We start from the raw sequence: 23,626 nt of genomic DNA, 5'->3' as shown, positions 1-23,626 counted from the left end.
AAAACTTGACGTGAAGATAAATTATAATAATTTAGATTTATTCATTTAGGATTGAGGATAAGGAAAAGAAGAAATAAAAAAAACAAATAAATCTATATTTATTTTTTTGGAAAATAAATTCCGGACTGTAATTACTGGGCAATGATGAAACTTGTACACAGGTAACGATTAAAAATTTTAAAAATCAACAAAATTAATGTTATCATTATCAAATATTGCGATATATGTTTAAAGAGTCTGGTTGTTGGAAATAATTTATGGAACAAAGTAAGAAAATATTTAAGCTCGGCAAATTGAGCCAATTACTCAGAATTTTAAAATAAAATGATATTTATATTTTTATTAATTTCTTAAAAGTCACTCTTGGTAAATTGTCGCTCATTACTGGACAATGCGATAAATTTATAATTGAGTCATTATCTTTGAACTTTAAGTAGAACAAATCAAAAAACATTTTATTGGTAGAACTATCAATTTTTATGCATACCTATTTTTTATTATTATTATTATTATTATTATTATTATTATAATTATTAAATTTTAATCAAGTTGCAAATGTTGTACATTTAAATAAAGATTAAAATTTTCAATTTTTTTACTATTGCTTCATTTGTATGATATTTTTTTAAACGTCGTTAGATCAGATTTTTAGAAGAAACCTTTTATCCTAAATTTAATATTTTGACTTGAAGTCTTTGAGGAAAAATTTGCAGAAAATTATTTCAATATCTTATTTATTATTTTTATTACAAATATTATTATAATTATTATAATATTATATGAATAATTTATAGATTTTTGTTGTTGATTTCTTCTTTATTTTATTTTTAAGAAATTAATTGATGAGAAAAGTATTTTTCTAAATAATACATTCTAAATAAATAAATATAATAAATTATTTTCATAAAAATAAATTATACATTTTTTTATATAGTATTTTATAATTTTCAAAACTTGATTTATAATGACAACAATTTACAATTAAAAAAAAATATTTTACTTACCAGTAAAAAAAAAAAAAAAAAAAAAAAATTAATAAATAATAATAATAATAAATTTATTAATATTTCTTTCAAGTCAATGTATTTTATATTCTTCAATATTTTTATTACGATTATTAATATAACATATTCTCTAAATGTAAATAATTGTTTAACTTTATTTTTTTCTTTCATTTTACTAATTTACAAATACATACATATACATATACATATACATATATTCATAAAAATAACCAACACATAAAGCGATAAGGCATTGTCGGATATGCAGAAAAATAAATGAAAAAACAAAATAATAAAATAAATAAATAAATATTCTGCCTCCCCAGGTTAGCCGCTTATAAAAATATTTCATATTCTTATTTATTATTTTAATATTATTAAATATTTCACCCACTTAATATTTATAATTAGTATTTAATCAAGTTATGATTTTAATATTTTATTTTAGCATTTATTTTTATTTTTATATGCAAAGCAGTGCGAGTATCAGTGATTTTATTGTGCGTGTAAACTAAAAATTTTTATAATCCAGTCCATTCATCCTTTTTTTTTTTTAAGTATTGATCACTGATTTAAAAAAAAAAAGAACGTAATAATAATAATGATGACAATAATTACCGTTAACTTGAACGTATTTTTTATCCACAAGGATACTCATTCTTATAGTCTCAACGTTGTGTGACAATTACAATTTATTTCATCATTCATTCTTGATTTTTCTGTTTTTGTTTTTTTTTTTTACAACAAACTTTACTACTTAATTTAATTTTTTTTCTCACTTAAATAAATAAATAAATAAATTAAACTATTTATAATTATCTAAATAATTTAAACTAAAATAGTTGAAAATGTTTGGCACATTGATCACACATTTGATCCCTCAAAAAGTGTGTGTTTATTTTAAACTTAAAAATTAATTATCTAAATTTATAATTTTATTATCAATAAGAGGGTATTCTGGTTTAGAAGAATAAAATTTCAGGTAATTTTTAAAGTGCCGTAAAAAAAGGCAATCAATATTTTTATTATACATTTTTTTATAAGTTATTTATTAACATTATAAGAATACAGAAGAAAATAAAAAAAGTTTAAAATTCAAAAAATTAGCAGCTGATGAAGTGGGGGGGGGGGAGGGGCTCAAGAAATTGGCACGTGACGATACCCACGATTCCAACCCAAGCGTCACATAAAAAACTGTTGACTTTTTGGTAAATTTTATTTAACAAGAAGTCAAAAATTCAAAACATTACCAAAAAAATTATTGTTCCACTTGGGAACCCTCCTAGCAATCGAAAACAAAAAAGATTATTAATCTAGAGTAACGTCACTATGGTTGGAACGACGCATCCCCAAATTTGAATTTTAACTATTTTTAAAAAATTCGAAACAGTCAAAAAAAGTGGTAAAAAAAATTTTTTTTTTTTTTTTTTTTTTTTTTTTTTTTTTTTTTCAGGCAGTGAAACCATAGCGACATTACTCTAGATTAATAATCTTGTTTATTTTTTTATTTCCTAGATTGCTAGGAGGGTTGGAATCGTGGGTATCGTCACGTGCTAATTTTTTTAGACCTTTCCACTTCATCAGCTGCTAATTTTTTGAATTTTAAACTGTTTTTATTTTTTTTCTGTATTTTTATAATGTTAATAAATAACTTATAAAAAAATGGATGATAAAAATATTAATTGCCTTATTTTTACGGTACTTTAAAAATTACCTGAAATTTCATGCTTCTAGACCAGAATTCTAGACCAGAATACCCCTTTAAATAATAATAACAATAAAAAAAAAATTTGCCAAAGTAGTGCTCGATACCGTTGTTTTACACAATGTCTTTCACTTTTCTCCTACTTCTTGTTTTTATAATTTTTTTTTTAATCTCTATACTTGATATAAATTATATAATTATGAATTTACTTATTTAGCATAAAATTATTTATTTATAATAGGCAAGAAAAAAAAAATTAAAATATACTAATTTTTTTTTCCTTCTAATCAGTTATTTACATAAACATATATACTATATTATTTAAGCATCAACATTTCTTATAATTAAATTGCCATGATAATTATTTATTTATACAACTTAGATGCTATATATATATATTAATGACAATTATAACAAGTAATATAAATAACAAATTCAACAAAGTTATTCACGTTGAAAATTAATTATCATTTAATCAACAGTGTATGTATTAATTATTTCAATTAAATAATTATTCTTTTATCATATTAAGTAAGTGAGTATTGTAAGTAAACAAGTACCAAGTAAGTAATTAAATAATTAAGTAGTTGTTTTTTATATAAATTTTATTGAGGTCCTTGGAAGTAGTTTGGCACAATTGGCGACCTATTATTTTTATTTCATTAAATGGCTTTTGTTAATATTCTTCTTCTTCTTCTTCTTATTATTATTATTATTATTAATATTATTATTATATATAATATATTATTTCATTTAATTATAAAAGCCCGATTTTAAGTTTACATTTATGTTTAATATCATTTATATATGTTTGATATCAGTCGCCTCATTGCTTCGAAAGTCAATAAATAAATAAATAAATAAATAAATTTATTTATTTAATCAGGCCTAAGCCAAATTTAAATTTACAGATATTTATTTAGTATTTAGTAATTATCCCACCCTCGTAAGCCGGTCTTGGAAACTAGATTTTATAAATAAATATTTTATAATATAAAAAAATTAATGTGATTATTAATATCAGGTCTCAGCTCCTTTGAGGTCATCATTAAATATTAAAACTAACATAATAATAATAATAATATCTCTGATAGAACTATTAATAATTATTAATAATTTTGGAATTATATTACGGTGGTTCCGGCTCAGAGGTGGGAGATTCTTGCTACGCTTCCAAGAATATTAAAGCCGTGGGCTTTGGTTCTAAATTACTTTTTTTAGCCTCAACCACCAGGAACTCTATTTCATTTCGGTCACGTCTTGCAAATGATTCGGCGATAAGTCGTGCTACTTCTTGATGATGTAGTCCTAAAATAAATACATTTTATACTTTATTTATAAAGTTTTTTTTATCGATAACAATAATAATAATAATAATAATAATAATAATATTTCTAGAATTAATGATATCATTACACAAGATTTTTCCTAAATCAAAAAGCATAATGAAATTTAGTGTCATTGCAAAGGTGTTGATTTGAATTTGTGCCTTTTCAAGGTTTCATATCATTCTCACCGATAGTCAATTTATTATAAGTATTTAGGCTACATTCGAAAATGATCTATCTCTAAATACATAATTGAGGAATAACCTTGTATCTTGTGAACTATTGACATTTTTAAAGATATAAGCTCATCCTGACATTACACTCATGGAGACCTTTCATTTGAGTACCCACATCAATTTTTTATATATTATATATGGGTGATTCTATCTAAGGATGTTTTTTGCTGTCCCAGGTATTTTTTTATTAGAAAAATTGTTATTTTGTTACTAAAAAAAATTTATTACGAAAGTAAAAAAAAATTTCTATTTGGAGCATTGAAAACTAAAATGAAATAAATTTTGGTTTTTTTGCTATAAATTCGTAAGCCACCGAAATAACAGTCTCCTGGGCTGTCCCATTCCCAAAATTAAAACTTTAAGATTAAATTTTAAGTTATTCGTCCATAATATATAATTTAGTCCATAATATTTATAAACTTAATTAGTTAACTAACAATCTTCTTCAATAAAAAGTACCGAAAATTAATTTGTTTCATTAAATTCATTAAACGAAAGTTCGTCCCAGGCATTTTAAGAACAGTCCCCTGCCAGAAGTTGAAAGCCAAAAAAAAATCCAGCGTGTTATTTTACCTTTTGTAAGGTTTATAAGGATCTAACTAGTCTTGAGTTAATAACCATAGGGCTGTTTGTGCTGGAAATATGTGTCTGGGCCACTTCAAAACTCAGTCCCCTGGCAACTATTTTTATTTATAATCTATACTAATATATAAATCTATAGATTTTTTTACGGTTGTTCCGTTAAAACTATGAAACTATACATCCGATTGAATTCAAATTTTGCATCCATGCAGAGGATACAATGACCAGGATATATTCCAAAGTGTATAGCGGGGGCGTAAATGATTAGAAAAAATCATAAAAAAACTAAATTTTGAATTTTAACTCTTCTAGACATGAAATTTGGAGAGAATTTTTTTGGGCGATGTTGAGAGCAAACAAGAATGTATTAAATAAAGTTTAAATCCCAAAGCCGGTTACGGGGACGCTAATGAAAAAAATGAAAATTTTAAACTAAAACTCCCACAGACATAAAATTTAATAAAAATTTCATATTTGTTAACTAAGAACGCCTACTATCAGATTTCGCAAAATTTTAGACCCAGAGGAGATTGTGGGGGCGTTAAGAATCTGTCAAATTTTTGTCTTTCTTCTGTTATTTATATATATATACGAGAATTTTATATATTAGATTTATATATATATATATATAAGAGATTTCCACCTATATATTGACTAATCACGATATCTCTGGAACCATAAGGGGTAGACTTGAAACTTGGTAGAAATATTCCTTTCGCCGAGTAGAGGTCAGCTAAGAGCGGATTTTACGAAATTCCACCTACAAGGGGGGTTGCGGGGGCGTTGACAATGGAAAATTCCCATTTTTAAACTATAGCTCCTATCGACTTCAAATTTGGTAGGAATCTCCTATATGTGATGTAGAAATGATCTAAGAGCGGATTTTATGAAAATCGACTCTCAATATGGATTGCGGGGGTGGGCGTTAACAATGAGAATTTAAAATTTCCGAACAATAGCTCCTAGAGACTCCTAATTTTGTATGAATTTTTTGTAAGTGATGTAAAAATAATTTATAATCAAATTTTACGATATTCCGACCTAGGGGTTGCGGAGGTGGCTGTTAACAATGAAAATTTTAAATTTCCGAGCTGTAGCTCCTATAAGCTTCAAATTTGATAAGAATCTGCTATATTCGATAAGTTGAAACTAAGGAAACGAAAGTATTTACTAGCGTTATAGATTGAAATATAGATTAACTATAAAGTTGGAATACCAAAATGAAATCTTCTATATATATAGGAGACTTTCTATAGATATAGTTACTCATCACGATATCTCTGGAGCTATAAGACCTAGTGACTTGAAATTTGGTAGAAATATTCCTTTCGCTGAGTAGAGGTCAGCTAAGAACGGATTTTACGAAATTCCACCTACAAGGGGGGTCGCGGGGGCGTTAACAATGAAAAATTCCCGTTTTTAAATTATAGCTCCTATCGACTCCAAATTTGGTAGGAATCTTCTCTAAGAGATGTAGAAATAATCTATAAACAAATATTACGATATCTCAGCCCAGAGAGGGTTGCGGGGGTGGGTACTAACAATGAAAATTTTTAATTTTCAAGCTATAGCTCCTACAGACTCAAATTGGGTAGAAATTTTCTCTAAGAGATGTAGAAATAATATACGAACGAATTTTAAGATAACTCGCAGAAGTTTGCAAGGGTGGGTGTTAACAATTAAAATTTTTAATTTCCAAGCTATAGTTCCTATAAACTCCAAATTTAGTAGAAGTCTTCTATATGTGATATAGAAATGATCTAAGAATGGATTTTACAACGAGTCAACTCCAATAATGATCGTGGGGGTGGGTGTTAACAATAAAAAATCTTAATTTCCAAAATATAGCTTCTAAAAACTCTAAATTTGGTAGGAATCTTTTATTTCTCATGTAGAGATCACCTCAAAATGGATTTCAATAAAGCCTACTTCCGATAGGAATTGCGGAGGTGGGTGTTAAAATCTAAAATTTTCATTTTCAAACTGTAACTTCTACAAACTCCAAATTTGGTGAGAATCTTCGTGTATGATGTCCAGTTCAGCTAAGAATGAATTTTATTAAATTCCAACCTCAAAAGGGATTGCGGGGGCGTTGATAATGAAAATTTCCCGTTTGTAAAATATAGCTCTTATATACTCCAAATTTGGTAAGAATCTTTTATATGTGATGTAGAAATAATCTAAGAGCGGATTTTACGACGAATTACCCCTAATAAGAATTTCGGGGGTGGGTGTTGACAAAAAAAAATCTCAATTTCCAAAATATAGCTTCTAAAAGCTGTAAATTTGGTAGGAATCTTTTATTTGTCATGTAGAGATCATCTCAATACGGATTTCAATTAATTATACTTCCGACAGGGATTGCGGGGGTGGGTGTTAGAATTTCAAATTTCCATTTCCAAACTGTAACTTCTACAAACTCGAAATTAGGTAGAGGAATCTTTCATTTGTCATGAGGAGATCATCTCAAAACGGATTCCAAAAAATTCTACTTCCGATAGGGATTGCCGGGGGTGGGTGTTAAAATCTAAAATTTTAATTTCCAAACTGTAACTTCTGCAGATTTTAAATTTGGTAGGTGTTACGTTCTGGCAAATTTTAAATTTATTTTAAAATAATAAATTATTATTTAAATTAATTAATTATTACTCGAGGTATTTCGTAACGGAAATACCTCAAGATAAGAGATTTCTCGAACGTCAACGCAGCCCAGTAGACTAAACAATCTACGTTGTGAGATTTGGACTGCGTTGATGTTCTCATAGGGTAACCTGAGATGCAAAGTCGCTAAAAATTCATTATATAAACTCTTTGTAATTATTATTCGACATGTATTCTGTCTCCAGACTTCTTCTGGAACAGTCAGTCAGAGGACTTAGCAGAGGAGCAATCTCTGCTGGTCCAAGGCTGAACCTGCTTATTCCTTATTAATAAATCTATATTTAATTATCAATCGATTAATATGGAATTTTATTAAAACCTCAACCCAGGGTTGAGAGCGCTTATCAGCGTTCCACCCTGGTTCCTTTACCTGGAGCGCTAGCCAGCGTTCAGGTATTCCATCCTCTAAATATTACACCTATTACCCCCAGGGTCCGAGCGCTTATTAGCAGTTCGATCCTGGTGCAATCACCTGGAGCGCTAGCCAGCGTTCAGGTATCTTATCCAAAAAATATCCTAATTATTACCCCCAGAGTGTGAGCGCTTATTAGCTGTTCCACTCTGGTGAAATTACCTGGAGCGCTAGCCAGCGTTCAGGCTTCCTGTCCATCACTTGCCTGAGGGCAGGTAAATTAAAAGTGATTATTAAAAATATTATAAATTAAATTTTAAAAAGTACTTCGCGGATAAATCAATGACACGACCCACCTGGAGTCTATTGACATCCTAATGGGGTCAAAATCTGAACTTAAATTATTTAAATTAATTAACCCAAAATTTGGGAACGTAACATAGGAATCTTCGTGTACGATGTCAAGTTCATCTGAGAATGGATTTTCTCGAATTCTAACCCCAAAAGAGATTGCGGGGGCGTAAGCAATGAAAATCTCTCATTTTCAAACAATAGTTTCTATGGACTCGAAATTTTGTTGGAACCTTTTATTTATAATGTAGAAATCATCTCGAATAGGATCTTACGAAATTCCTCCGCAACATAGGAGTGCGAGAATGATAATTGTCAAAAAATTCATATTCTTCAGTTCCTACAGATATAAAATTTGATAGAATCTTAAGAGAAACAGGAAATTACAGGAATGGCCTTCAAGGTCAACCGATTTAAATATTTTTTTTTTCATGTCAATTATTATTCATTTTTGGAAGATAGCTACGGGAATGTTATAGTGATTGGACATCGAAAGCTACAATAAATATTAGCTAGAATAGTCACATGAATAAAAGGTACAGGGCAATCCGATGGAATTTGGAATCTGTGCAAGTCAAAACAATACTCCAATTAAATTTCAAGCCTAGATCTAAAAATATCATTCTATTCAATTCTAAGTGCCCAGCGAAGCGGGCGGGTAACAGCTAGTTTATTTATAAAATTGGATTCATAAGTCTTAATATTATTTTAATTAATGTAAACATTCATTGAGAACTTGAAAAGTTGAATGTATTGAAATAGTTTGCTTGATTTTTCTCAATTTGATAAAAAAAAAAAAAAACAGTCCCCTGGCAAACAGTCCCCTGTCATATTATATGGCAAAAGATACACAAATATCGAAAAAGCAAAAATTAAATCGGCTGTTTATTTATTATGATTAAGCTGATAGTTTTGTAGCCCTTGTTAATTTTTTTTCTAATAAAACAAAAATAATTTGGTCGGACAATTTTGTACAGATTTAAGACGTCCTTACAGAGATCAACCATATATTACATAATTAAGAAATGATCTTGTATCTTGTGAAATATTGACATTTTTAAAGATATAAGTTCATCCCGATGTTACACTCATCGAGACCTTTCATTTGAGTACCCACATCAATTTTTCATATATTTATATATATTATATATATATATATATATATATATATATATATATATATATATATATATATATATATATATATATATATGTATATACGAAAAATATATAAAAATGCATGTGGGTAGTCAAATGAAAGCTCTTGATGAGTGTAACATTAGGATGAGCTTATATCTTTAAAAACGACGATAGTCAAAAAAGTACAGTGCAATTTAACAAAAGTAATTATTTAATAAAGCAAAATTTTATTTATTTATATTTCACAAGTCACGGCAATTACATAGTGACTGCAAGATTGCTAGTTATAAATAAAAAATATTTAATGTTAAAAATAAAATAATTTTACCTTCAACTTTATTGCCATCAACTTCAAGTATCAATTGTCCAACTTCAAGACCACCAGCTTCAAAAGCAGCTCCATTATCCTTAAAAATAAAAAATAATTAATACTCATTATTTTATGCATTTAAAAAAAATAAAAAAAAAAAATACTTACATGTATATTAATAATACGTGGTAATGGATGTTTAGTATTAGCACCGCCTTCAATAGCAATACCTAGTATTGACTTAGTTTTTTTAACAGTAATACGTAAATTACCCTGATGATCTGGTACAACAAGAGCACCATCTTTTTGAAGTCTCTCCCCAATATCATTGCGAGTTAATCTTTGTGCGCTGTGATGACGTCTTGGTGGTCCATTCCCACCTTGATTACCGGTGGTCCCACCCGATTTAGTGGCCCCTTCTTCCAGCAATTGCGCTTCTTGCATATCAAAACTTCGAGACAATTTGTGCGCAAGCTCCTATTTTTATTAAACAACACCAGATCCCCCCTAATTAATTATTATTCATAAAATGCAAACTTAAAATTTTTTATCAACAACAACAATAACAACAAATAATAATAATAATGGTAACAACAACAATAATAAAAATTAGGCTTACTACTGTTTGTATTATTGCATTTAGAGTACTTTGTGCTAATTTATTTATTTTTTTATATATTATTATTGTTTATATTTTAATAAATAAGATTAATATTATTTTTAGTAATTAAATAGAATTGAAAAGTATGATAAAATAGAAAAGTCAAGACATGCTTGCTGATAGAGATAATAATTATAATAATAATTTGGTAGGGTGTTTTGGTGCTCGGAGAGTGGTGGTGTTTATATTTATATTAATTTAAAATTTATAATTATTAAATAATATAAATAAATAATAATATAAATTATTTTTAGTGTATTAATTAAATTTATAATTAAAGCTTTGTGATATGATTTTAAAGTGCACGTTTTATTCTTCAACTCTCAATAAAATAATTGTTTTAATTTTTTTTTTTTTTGTAATGTTGTGTTTTGTGAAAGCATGCCCAATACATATCTAAATAATCGTGCCTTTTAATTTTTATTTAATTAAAATATAATATATTAAGTAATAATAATAATAATAATAATAATAATAATAATAATAATAATAATAATAATAATAATACAAAGAAAAAATAAAAATTTTTTAAATTAAAAAGAGTTGAAGAACTTTTTAGTGAACTATAAATGATTAAGTGCAATTATTAAAAATTTTTATTTTTTATTTATTTATTTATTAATCTCGTTACAAAAAAATTCTATAGAAAATTCTATTTTATTTATCAATAATTTATTTGTTGATTATTATTATTATTAATTAAAAGAATAATTGTCATTGATAAATATTTACTAATTTAATCAGCTCTAGATCTAGTCTTAATAGCGAAAATTAATTTTATATATTAAGTCTAAGTACATGCATAATCTATTTTTTAATTTTTTTTTACCCCTTTTGTAAATTATTTTTCAAAAAATTTTTTTTTTATAATCAACAATATAAAAGTGATTTAAAAAAATGAAAATGTAAAATTTAATCCGTAAGCGTGCGGTCCGTGATTAATTATAGAAAAATAGGTAATAAATGACCATTTATAATAATAATAATAATAAATGAGTGATGTGTTATTTAAAAAAAAAAAAAAAAAATTAAAAGAAAAAAAATATGTGCGGAAGTTCTTGGCTGTGAACTTACTAGGGGTCTGGCGCCCCAATACCAGGACTTGACACGTTGGGTAAGACCACCAAGAAGGTGTGATCTCCAACCACCGAAACCTCCTACACTTCCACCCTCCGAGCTCCTTTCTTCCCTTCCTTCTTCCTCATCCTCAGTATCGCGGTCGCGACGACCATTACCGATCATCTCGACGTCGCTACTCTCGCAAACGCCGTCGTTTTCCTATACACACATTAAAAGAGGGCCAACCCACCAGTAACAATAATTATTATTATCATTATTATCTTCATCATTATTATTACTTGATTTTTTTTTTAATAAAAAAGAAATTTAGATTTTTATTCAAATAAGAAGAATACATTTTTTTCTTCTTTTAACATTTAACTTTCTATTCTAGACTTTATTATTTTTATAAATATTAATAACAATAATAATTAAAATTAAATAGAAAAAAATATTTGTGTATGTAAATTTTTTGATTTTTTGAAGCTGAATTAAAGAATTGTTTTAAATAAATTGACCTCAATATTTAAATAAAATATCTCATAGTTAAATCAGCACATGAAAGACATTTTAAAAACTTTCTCCGATTGGCTTATGCTTTTTTTTTCTCTTTACAGATAAATTATAAATAAAATTATTTCCTTACAGAAATAATAATAATGATAAAAAAAAAAAAAATAATAATAATAATAATAAAATTTTCAAAATAGATGTATTATTATTATTATTATTATTATTATTATTATTATTATTATCCAACCACAATTTCAAGTTAATAATAATAATAATAATAATAATAATAATAATAATAATAGTGTTTTTTGAATTTGACTTTTTGATAAAATATTAATTTTTTTTTTAATTTTTGATGATATAATTATGTAATTATAAATTCAAAAAAAATAATAATAATAATAAATAAATAAAAAATATAAACCAATCTATAAAAATATAAAATTTAAGATGAAAACTTGGCAACAGTGTGGCAAAACAATATTTCTCACTCACTTCCTAACTCCCTCACTGACTATAATTTTTTTTGTCTTATTTTATCATCCTGTAGGTTTATAATATCCTCTCAGTTATATTTATATACATCTTTGTTGGACAACTGTTGTTGCAACCATAATCGGTCCTTGTTTAGTTAAAAGTACCTGTGTTGTGTAGGTAACTACTATACAATATATACAATATAGAATAATAATATACAAACACAACACTCAACATTATGGTTGTAATACGCCAACTGTTAAGTCAATTCACTCATGAGACTCATGAGTTTTCAGTCTTCTATAGACTTTTCTCAGTTTAACAGTTTAACATAGTGACACTAGTTACACCTTTTAATATTATTAATTTTTATTTTATTTATTATTTGTTATATTCATTTTTGTGTCTTTTTTATGTATTATATATAAATCAGTGTTTGGTTTTATTTTATTCTTCACAAATTTTTATTTCATTTTTCTAATGAGTCATCTAATTTTATCCACTTGTAAGTGAATATTATTATTATTATTATTATTATTATTAAATTAAATTAAATTAATTAAACTCTTATAAATTTTAATATCCAAAAAATTAAAATAAAAAATTTTTATTTTTTTTTCTCTAATATTTTATAAAAATTTTTAACTTATAATTTAAAAATAATAATTATTATTTTAATAGATCAAGTTAAATATCTATATATACATATAAAAGTAAACGTATAACTGTATTTCCAATACGGTACACGATCTTGAGCCTGGGAAAATACATTATATATGTATAATATATATTCAACCGGTTTCACGTTTTAAGACATACTTAAGTGGATATAAAAAAACATTCATCTTACTTTACTCTATCCATATATTTCTTAAAAAAATTTTATGACAACCCATGAATTAAATATATTCTTGCAAAATTATTCTAAAATTTTTATTCACATAAAAGTTTATGATACTAACGTTGATAATTCTTAGAAATTTTTTAATTAATAAATTACAGCAAAAAAAAAATTATTTAAAAAATTTCATCTTTAAAATCTCTAAAAAAATTATAAATTAAATTTTTAAAAAATAATTTTCTCGACTTAATTTATTGTTAAAAAAATTATGAAGTGTCTGGCAATGTCATAAAATTTTATAAAAATAAAAATCATTTAATAATTTATTTTATTTTTTGTTTCTAGAGTAACAAATTGGTTACAATAACTGTTATTATTATTGTTATTATTAAAAAAAATAAATAACAATAATGGAGTCATGGTTAAGCGATGTGCAACGAGTTAAAATTCCACGGCCTAAATTCGGAAGTGGTAACTCTGTTAGACGATCTAATTCAACAATCCAGCACTGTGTGATACGTGTAGACACACATACGGCTAGACAGGTTCAAGACGTTGCTAAAGCCACCGAAGAATTGAGACAAGCCATTCAAGACAAACTTTAATAATTTTTCTCATTTTTTATTTATTATTTTATTATGCTACTGTACCTATTTTATAAATTATTTTATTATATAGATATATTTATTGCTTAATTTTTTTATGGACTCTTTAATTTGTAAATATTATAAAAATAATTTTTAGTTAAAATAAAAAATTTTATATTAATTCTTCTGTGATAAAAATTAAATTTTATCCTAATTTTTTATTTTTATTCATAAAAAAATTCAAGTTAGAATAATGATGATAATAATAATAATAATAAACTCTCTCGCTTTCCACATTCAACTTACTCGAGCGAATCGCGAAAAATATTGTTAATTTCACCTTGAGGTATACTATCATAAATAATATATAATTATTTAATATATATATATTACTATTATTTATCATTGAAGACTATTCTGAAATTTATTTTTAAATAATATTTTTTATTTTTATTAAATCCCATTGCATGTTTTAAGTTGGCATGTTGCAGGAAGTTCGAATAATGATATGTATAAAGGAAAATTATAATTTACATATGAAAAAAAAATAAAATAAAATAATTATGCACGACCATGAACCCTGAGCAGAAATATTTTTTTTTAGTTTTTATAAACTTTTTTTATCTACTTATTTTAATTAAAAAAACAACACTACCTAATGGGTAATAATAATAACTAACAACATATTTTTAAACTATCACAGGTTTATATAAATATTAAAATTATTATTTTAATTTAATAAGCTATTATTAACAATAAATATTTAAACTTACTAACAACGTCTATAACAAACTCTACTAATTTAATTTAATGAGACGATGGGCGCAGTTTCTATTAATATATTAATTTATAAAATAATAATACTAATAAAAATTAATTTATTTTAAATAACTTACCAAATTATCTGGATACAAATTATGATGAGAAGAATAGTCTCGTTGATTACTTCTCGATCCTCCGGGTGAACTATGCCTTCGACCTCTATCGTTATCAATTTCATCATCATAATCCTACAAAAAAAATAAATAATTTTTTTTTATTATATTTTTGATATTTATTGATAGGTAAATAAATAGATAGTGTATAATTGTTTTATCTCGCGCGACTTTAAATATAGTATATTTTATTCCCAACTTGTCTCTGCCTTTAAATTGTCATTTAATTGTACCTGATTGTCGTACTCGTCGTCATTAGAGAGTGTAAGGTCAGATGTGGCGACTTGATGTTGTGTACGTCTGCATCCAGCCCTGGAAGATCCAAAATTTTCCAACCTCATCCTTTAATTATTTTTTTCTCACTTATATTTTTTTCGAGTTTCTCGTGAATAAAATTTATCATTTTTTTTTTTTATTAAGTTTAATAAAATTTGATAATTTCTAAATAATAGGGCAAATTTTTGCGGCAATTTAAAAATAAATAATTAAAATTTTTAATACTACGGTGAAAATATTGGTTCTATAAAAAAATTTTTCAAACAAAAGTTGTTAAAAATTTAATTTTCTAAAAAAAAATGTCTCTTATGATTTTTTCAGACCAATATTTTTGCTGTAATTCCAAAAAAAGTTTGAGAAATCCAAAAGTGCACGCCTCATAATCTCATTTTTTACAATAAAATTGATTAAAATAAAAGATAAAAAGCAAAATAATAAAAAACAGAAAACTCTGCTATGGTTTAGTAGCGCCATAACTCTAAGGTGAGGAAAAAAAATACTTAATAAAATGTATAGATAGATATACAAAAAAATCCAGTCATATATTAGTTTTTTATAAATAATAATTTAACGACAGTGAATTGAACGCTCATATTAATTGAGAAAATCCGTCGTGTGTTACTTTAGATAATAAAAAAAAAATTATTCCGGTACGATTATTTTTTCAACCAATTTCCCTGTTATATACACCCATCCATATACGGACGTCCAGAAAAGATGATGTTTAATGTTATTATTTACTATGTTAAACAAAAAAATTGTTATTGAAATATATTTTATGTGCCTGACAAATTATTTGACTTGATATAAGTGTACTCATATTAACCTGTAAGTGCGATATAAATAACAAAAATCAATTTCAATTTCGAGAAAACTGCTTTTTTTAAAATGTCGAGAGTAGGGAACAACTTCAACGCTTCGCTTATGAAGCGTGCAATTAAGATTCATAATGGATAATTCAAATTTTTGCTAATTATAATAATTTTTATTTTAAAATTACAGCTTTCTGATTGGTCTTAAGAAAAAATTATAAGAGACATTTTTTTTACAAAATTAAATTTTAAACTTTTGTTTAAAAAAATTTTTTATAAGACTAATATTTTTGCCGTAATACCAAAAATTAGAATAATTTATTATGAATTATTATTTTAAATTTGCGGCAAAAATATTTTCGCTACTAATTAATAGTATATTACACACCTAGGGAAGTAAAGTAAGAAATGTCTCAGATCACATGTAATTGTTGGCCGAGGCGAAGCCGGGGTCAATAAACATGTGATCTGAGACATTTCTTACTTTACTTCCTTAGGTATGTAATATACTATTATTATTATTTTATAATTGATAATAAATTCAAGAGATTCTCGATAAAATTTAATTATTTTAAATAAAAATTTTAGATTAGTAATTATTGAAATAATAACAAATCAATAAAATAAAGAATTATAATAGATAAAAAAAAATAAGTGTATTGGCGGACCTCGTACGAGGCATGTCAGAACCAAGACCGCTGTCCTCACTCGGGGATCTGTGTTCCTGATTATCTCGAGGTGGTAGTGGACCAGTGACACCCAATGGATCTCCCTCCAAATCCATCAGCCGTCCTGGACGACAGGATGAACTGCTTTGAACACCCCTCTAAGGCAAATCATAGACACAACTGGTATGAAAGGCACCTGCCTCTCCCCTTGCGTTTTGTTTCACACTTATTTATTATAACTATTTTTTTTATTTTACTTTTTTTAATCTATAAGTTTGCATGAGCTTTCAGACTCTTATTTTTATTTATTCTACAATATTAAAGTCGCGCGAGAATTATTTTTTTAATTTAAATACGCGGCAACAAAATAAAAGGTCAGCAAAGCCCAGGCAAACTCGAAAAAAGAAAATAAAAAAAATAATTTAAAAAAAAGAAGAAAATAATATTTTTTTATTTTTTTTTTTTTTTTAAGTAACTGATTGGAAAATTGTTAAAAATTTTTTTTTCAGGATTTAGCAGGATTGAAAAAGCACAAAATGATTTATGCATTAATAATTGTGTGTATGTTTGTATTAATTTAAATAGATAATTATGATATGGCAATAAGCACTAGCAAGCGTAATAAAAATAAAATATTAATTAATTAAATTTTATATAAAATATAAAGCGAATTTGTATTAAGAATTTTTATCATGCAACATTCACTAAATTTTCTAAATAAAAAAAAATGGTAAATATTTACAAGTGGGGTTAAACATTTTAATTTTAATTTTTTGAACGAAATTTCTATTTGATTTTAATGATATATATTTTTTTTTTTGAAAAATACATAAAAAAATGAACAATTAAAAAAAAAAAAATTAGAAAAACGGTTGACCCTGAAGGCCATCCCTGCAACTTCCCGCTAATTCCATACTTAGGCGCTTAAAATTGCACCAATGACGATTTTGAGCTCTTCGAGCTTAAAAATACAATTTATGGGTTATTTTGAGCTCTCCGAGCTCAAAGAGATTGCTTTCTTATGCTTTTGAGCTCTTCGAGCTCAAAAGTCTGATAGAGATTTGATAAGACACTATTTTTTGAATTTTTAAACCGCAATAACTTTTGAATGAATAAACCGATTTTCACGCGGTTGGCAGCATTCGACGCAGATTTTCAAGCCTCACAAAGAATCTCAAATTTTGAATTCATCGCGCTAGGAATTTCGGAGTCATTCCGAAAAAACACTTTTTTCGGTTTTCTTTCGTTCACGATATCTCTCGAACGAATCAACCGATTTTGACCGGACTGGTGGCGATCGACGTGGTTTTTTAAGGTTAAGAGCTGATTAGTTTTTGGAATTGAACCATCAAGCCATTTTAAAGTTATTCCAAAAAAACCACATTTGAAAAAAATTTTTTTTTTTCAGTTTTTTGAAGATTTCTCAAAATCTATTGATCTGAATCGGTCCAAATAGTTTTCAAAATCTAAGTTTGGTCAAGCCCTTTCGAATGGCACCAACCGCGATGAAATCAGTCACGCCGTTCAAAAGTTATAAGCGGTTCACATACTTTCACACACACACACACACACACACACACACACACACACACACACACACACACACACACACACACACACACACACATACAGACACCGTGACAACCTCGCGAGGATAGTCAGGGAAGCTTCCTGTGACTTTGAAACGTCGAGATCTGATGAAAACTCGATTTTTGCAAAACGGGGTGAAAACAATAACTTCTCGATTTTTTAAAATCTTCGATTTTCTTAGCGGGAAGTTAAAAATTGATTATTTAACAAATTTTCAAAAAAATTTATAAATTTTTTAGAAAATTGTGATGTTCAACTTTTTTTTTTTTTCAATTGTTCGTTTTTTTATGTACTTTAAAAAAAAAAATATATCAAAAATATTAAAAAAAGATAAAATAGAAATTTTATCCAAAGACATGAGAGACAAAATTTTTTCGAACTTTTGAAAGAAAAAAAGCTATCGAAATCTTTATTTTTTTCTTTTACGACATTTTTTATCATAAATGTGCCGTAAAAATAAGCAGAATCAAAAAAAATTTGAAAATGTCAATTTTTCACCTAGTTATGGAACAAAATGGGGTTGACCCCATTTGTAAATAATTACCAAAAAAATTACTATCAATTTAGCCATAACTTCATACAATTAATTATATCTAAATAATATTTTTATTATTCAGAATTTTTAATTGAAATTAAAAAAATAAACATTAATTATTTTTTTTATGATATATATTATACAGTAATCGTTGTATATTGCATTGATTAAAAATTTTTGTTTATGCGTGTACAGGTAATAAAATGTATATTAATAAAAAGAAGTATATATGTAATTAATGTACTGTGCAATGTGTATTGTGTACAAAGAGACAGAGAAAGACAGAAACAAGAAAGGAAATCTAGACTTTAATTTATTAAATCTACTGGTTATTATTGTTAATGAGTTAAGAAGGAATAATTTATTATTATTACATTAACTTTAATTATTTTCATAATTTTTTTTTTAATATAATCAATTTAAGTAAAAACTTACCGGTAAATCATGTATCGAAGGTGTCACAATAAGATCTGAATGTGCTCTGTCGCCTTTCTGTCGCTATAAAAATAATATTTAGAAGAAATAAAAATTTTATAGTGAGCGTAGGAATAAATAATAAATAGTTTGATATTTTATCTTACTCTGGCTGAAGAAGAAGCTCTTGGCCGATAAACGAGCTCATCAAATATTGCTCGATCTTTACTGTCAATAACTTCACGTAATTCTGTTAATAGCGTTAATTTTTCTTGCGTATTGAGTAAATCAGCAAGATTAGCAACAAGATCTTGAATATTTAATCTTCGAGTTCTATAATCACCAATTAATTGAGTTAATGCAACACGTTCACTTCGCGCTAAAACGACACGTGCTTTTTCTTCTACCATTGAGGCTGTTGCTGATGATAGTGTGTGCACTCCACGATGCCTCCATTCATTTGTATTTGTTCTATAAATATAAATATTAAATTAATTCTACACCATAGAAATATCCTTGACAAATAAAAAAAAAAAAAAAAATACTTACGGACTAGGTGGATTATTATTTCCAGGACTTGATAAAATAGATTGCGGATCATGATCAGTGTTTGGATACCTTGGTACAACTATTGGTCTACTTGTTGTACATGAATGTGGTACTTTACCGACGTCTCTTATTATTAAGCTCATACGTTTATTTGTTTTGAGTATTTCTACAGCTTCATCATGTGTTGCTTCTTCAAAACTTGTACCATTTACTTGTATTATTTGATCACCTACCTATAAAAATAATAAATTCAATATTATTATTTATTTTAACAACAAAATTTTTATTATAATCTAAATCAATGACTTGATTTGATTTATAAAATTTGAATAAATATAACAGTACAAAAAATCTATCATTAAAGTTCAGAATTCAATAATAATCAATGAAAAAATTAAAAATTTTAATTTTCCATACGAAATTGTGTCTTTAAAAATAATAATAACAAAATAAAAAAAAATGATAACAATAGCTTGTGTTTTGAACAATTTATAATTATTATTATTTATATAAAAAAAATGTTATTATAAGCTAAATTAAGGACTTAATTTGATATTTAGAAATTTAATGTATACTAGCAACCTTGCAGTCACTATGTGACTGCAGTGACTTATGAACTATAAATAAATAAAATTTTGCTTTATTAAATAATGACTTTTGTTAAATTGTACTGTACTTTCTTAACTATTTACGTTTTTAAAGATATAAGCTCATTCCGATGTTATACTCATCAAGAGCTTTCATTTGAGTACCCACATATATTTGATATATTTTTCATATATACATGTATATATAATATATATAAATATATGAAAAATTGATGAGGGTACTCAAATGAAAGGTCTCGATGAGTGTAATGTCGGGGTGAGCTTATATCTTAAAAAACGTCAATAGTTCACAAGATATTTATTAAAATGCCCTGTACTTTCTTAAATATTGACGTTTTTAAAGATATAAGCTCATCCCGATGTTACACTTATCAAGAGCTTTCATTTAAGTATCCACATGCATTTTGATATATTTTTCATATACATATATATAATACATATGAAATATGTAAAAAATTGATGTGGGTACTCAAATGAAAGGTCTTGATGAGTATTGGCTTTATAATGGAAGACACAGCGATAAGGTTTAATAATGAGTGAGAGTTTATTAACTGTTGTTACAATAGTATGAATAATATAAATGATTGAGAATAAGTAATGTAAAGTATGGGTCATAATGTTATTACTAGGGAGGGATCCTTGGGACTAACTGTATTAGCAGTGGTCCTCTAGCTTGGGTCCGATAGGGTCATAAACCCCTTCCACAATGCTATGTACAGTATGACCTGTGACTGTCACTGTAGGGGTGGATGCCAGTATCGTTGCTATTCCAACAATGAGTGTAATGTCGGGATGAGCTTATATCTTTAAATATGTCAATAGTTCACAAAATACAAGGTCATTTCTTAATTATGTATCTAGAGATAGAGTATTTTCGTATGCAACCTAAATACTTATCATAATAAATTGACTACCGGTGAGAATAATATGAAACCTTGATAAGACACAAATTCAAGTCAAGACCTTTGCAATGACACTAAAAAAACCGATTTCATCATATGACTATTCTGAATACAAAATTTTTCTTATTCTCTTAATAATATAGATAATAATATAAAAAATTAATTATTAAAGTTTAAAATTTAATAATTAATTAAAAAATTTAATTTCTTATGTAAACTTATCTTTTAAATAATAATAATAATAATAATAATAATAATAATAATAATAATAATAATAATAATAATAATAATAATAATAATAATAATGAATTCTTTAATATCGATTATTATTAATAAAAATAATAAAAATAGCAATATTTACCAAAAGACCAGCACGATCAGCAACACTATCTTTATCCACACCAGTAACATAAATTCCTAAACCATATTCTAATCCCCCACGAATCATTAGACCCAATGATTGTCCGGGTTCAATGCAAAGTTCAACTTTGCGAGTTCGCGATCCATATCGTGAGTCATGCGGATGCAAAGGCGGCGGTGACGCTGGACGACCCTGACGATCCATCCACGAACAAGATTGTTGTCTTCCCGATCCAGTTGTCCATATCGGATGACCTCCCCGACATCGCGGATCCAATGCCGGTCCACGTACCGTCATACTCAGTGTTCTGCATGACTTTAACATCTATTAAAAAAAAATTTTCTTTCATTAGCATTAAATATAAAATAAAAATTTTTACATTGAAAATTAAAAAGCTTGAGTTTTTAAATGTATAATAAAAGAAGACAATGCTAAATAAATAGTGAAGAAATTTATGTACATGTAGCAAAATGACGCAATAATATCCCCCACACGAATATCGATCGTCCAGGCTACTGCTGCCCGTGACGTCACATCCTGCCTATTTATCCTTGACCTGACTCCAATCCCTGTCTATAGTTAGTTAATATCTTCTCCAATCTTCTCTCCCTCGAATACCAACAAAATCTTTCAAGTAAATTTACCCCAATACTCCAATAGTTATTCATGTCGACAATCATTAATCTCTAGATTTTCTTCTTCCCTCTTCCTCTCTGACTTCTTCTTTTTTTCTATTTGTCCCCCAATATTTTATAATACTAAAGTTAGCCGACGTTTTTAATTTTTTGATATTTTTTTATTTATTAAATTATAACTAAAAAATATTTTTTAGAAATTGCACTTATAGTTTTTCAAGTTTTTTACAAATGAAATTTTTTTTTTAATAATAAATAAAATTCTAAAAATTTTCAGATGTCGTCTAACTTAATTTTCATCAATATACTCATTTTTATTATACATTCCTAACATACGCTAAATTTATTCACGTACATATAAAATATTAATTAAAAAAATTGAATACATTTTTTTTCTAGTTTGTAAAATATGAAATATTTACTATCAAAAGAAGAAATACTAATAAAATTATCATTGACTATAATTGAATAGGGAAAACGATTATCCTGGCGCCAGTTTTATAATTTATGATAGAAAACGACTTGTCAGGGTGAATATACCAATTTAAGGTCATTGTTATTATAAACATAATTCAAACCAACGTTTAATATTCTAAACTCCGTCCTATTTCTATTAAATTCAATTTTATTTTTAGCTTTGTTATTTAAAATTGAACAATAATATAAATAAGAAAGTTATTATTAGTGATAAAAAAAAGTCTGATAGTTGATGACAGCTCAATAGTTATTTGCATTGTATTGTTCATATCAATCGATTTAAGATGACGTAGGAGTTAATAAACTACAGGCCAGGGTCGACATACATCTATTGAAATAATATTTTTATATTTTATTTTATCTTACTGTTTTACTATCTCTCTATTTTAATTAATTATTTTTCTTTGATGTATTTCATTATTAATAAAGCCAGATTTTAGCCTTTATGAAATGAATGATTCAAATTTTGATATTATGGCGAAAATATTGGTCCTATAAAAAAATTTTTCAAACAAAAGTTCAAAATTTAATTTTCTAAAAAAAATGTCTCTTATGATTTTTTTATAAAACCAATGTTTTCACAGTAATTCCAAAATAAAAATTCATAATGAATTATTCAAATATTTGTTAATTTTTAAATTACGACTTTCTGATTGGTCATAAGAGAAAATTATAGACATTTTTTTTATAAAATTAAATTTTGAACTTTTATTTAAAAAATTTCTTTTTATGGCCTATATATTCGCCGTAATATTAAAAATTAAGATTTATAATTAATAATCCAATTTTTTGGTAATTATGGAAATCTCAATTTTAAAATTACGGATTTCTGATTGGTCCTAAGAGAAAATTATAAGTCATTTTCTTTATAAAATAAAATTTGGAACAACTTTTATTTAAAAATTTTTTTATAGGACCAATAATCAATATATTTGCTGTAATATCAAAAATTAAGATTTATAATCAATAATTCAAATTTTTTCTAATTATAAAAATCTTAATTTTGAAATTACAGCTTTCTGATTAGTCCTAAGAGAAAATATAAGATATTTTTTTT

The 23,626-nt window shown here is 26.1% G+C and overlaps 1 protein-coding gene across 6 annotated transcripts in view; it reads right to left on the bottom strand.

The window, feature by feature from the left end:
* Positions 1-3,296: 3,296 nt before the first annotated feature.
* Positions 3,297-23,626, bottom strand: part of LOC123261840 (whirlin) — a 28,961-nt gene continuing 8,631 nt past the window's right edge. For 4 of the 6 annotated variants that reach the window (XM_044723681.1, XM_044723680.1, XM_044723682.1 and 1 more), the window contains 11 exons: positions 21,458-21,781; positions 19,587-19,819; positions 19,205-19,508; positions 19,059-19,121; positions 16,499-16,656; positions 14,976-15,054; positions 14,704-14,817; positions 11,405-11,608; positions 9,838-10,146; positions 9,688-9,766; positions 3,297-4,017 (listed from right to left, as the gene is read on the bottom strand). In XM_044723681.1, coding sequence (XP_044579616.1) covers positions 3,875-4,017; positions 9,688-9,766; positions 9,838-10,146; positions 11,405-11,608; positions 14,704-14,817; positions 14,976-15,054; positions 16,499-16,656; positions 19,059-19,121; positions 19,205-19,508; positions 19,587-19,819; positions 21,458-21,781 — 2,010 coding nt within the window. In that variant the 3' untranslated portion in view covers positions 3,297-3,874. The remainder of the gene's footprint in view (positions 4,018-9,687; positions 9,767-9,837; positions 10,147-11,404; positions 11,609-14,703; positions 14,818-14,975; positions 15,055-16,498; positions 16,657-19,058; positions 19,122-19,204; positions 19,509-19,586; positions 19,820-21,457; positions 21,782-23,626) is intronic. The other 2 variants (XM_044723684.1, XM_044723685.1) reach the window with 2 other exon arrangements.

Source organism: Cotesia glomerata, linkage group LG3 (assembly GCF_020080835.1).
Source record: "Cotesia glomerata isolate CgM1 linkage group LG3, MPM_Cglom_v2.3, whole genome shotgun sequence".
NCBI classification, from domain to species: domain Eukaryota; kingdom Metazoa; phylum Arthropoda; class Insecta; order Hymenoptera; family Braconidae; genus Cotesia; species Cotesia glomerata.
The sequence above is the reverse complement of the archived record's forward strand: the minus strand, read 5'-3'. Positions and strand labels throughout refer to the sequence as shown.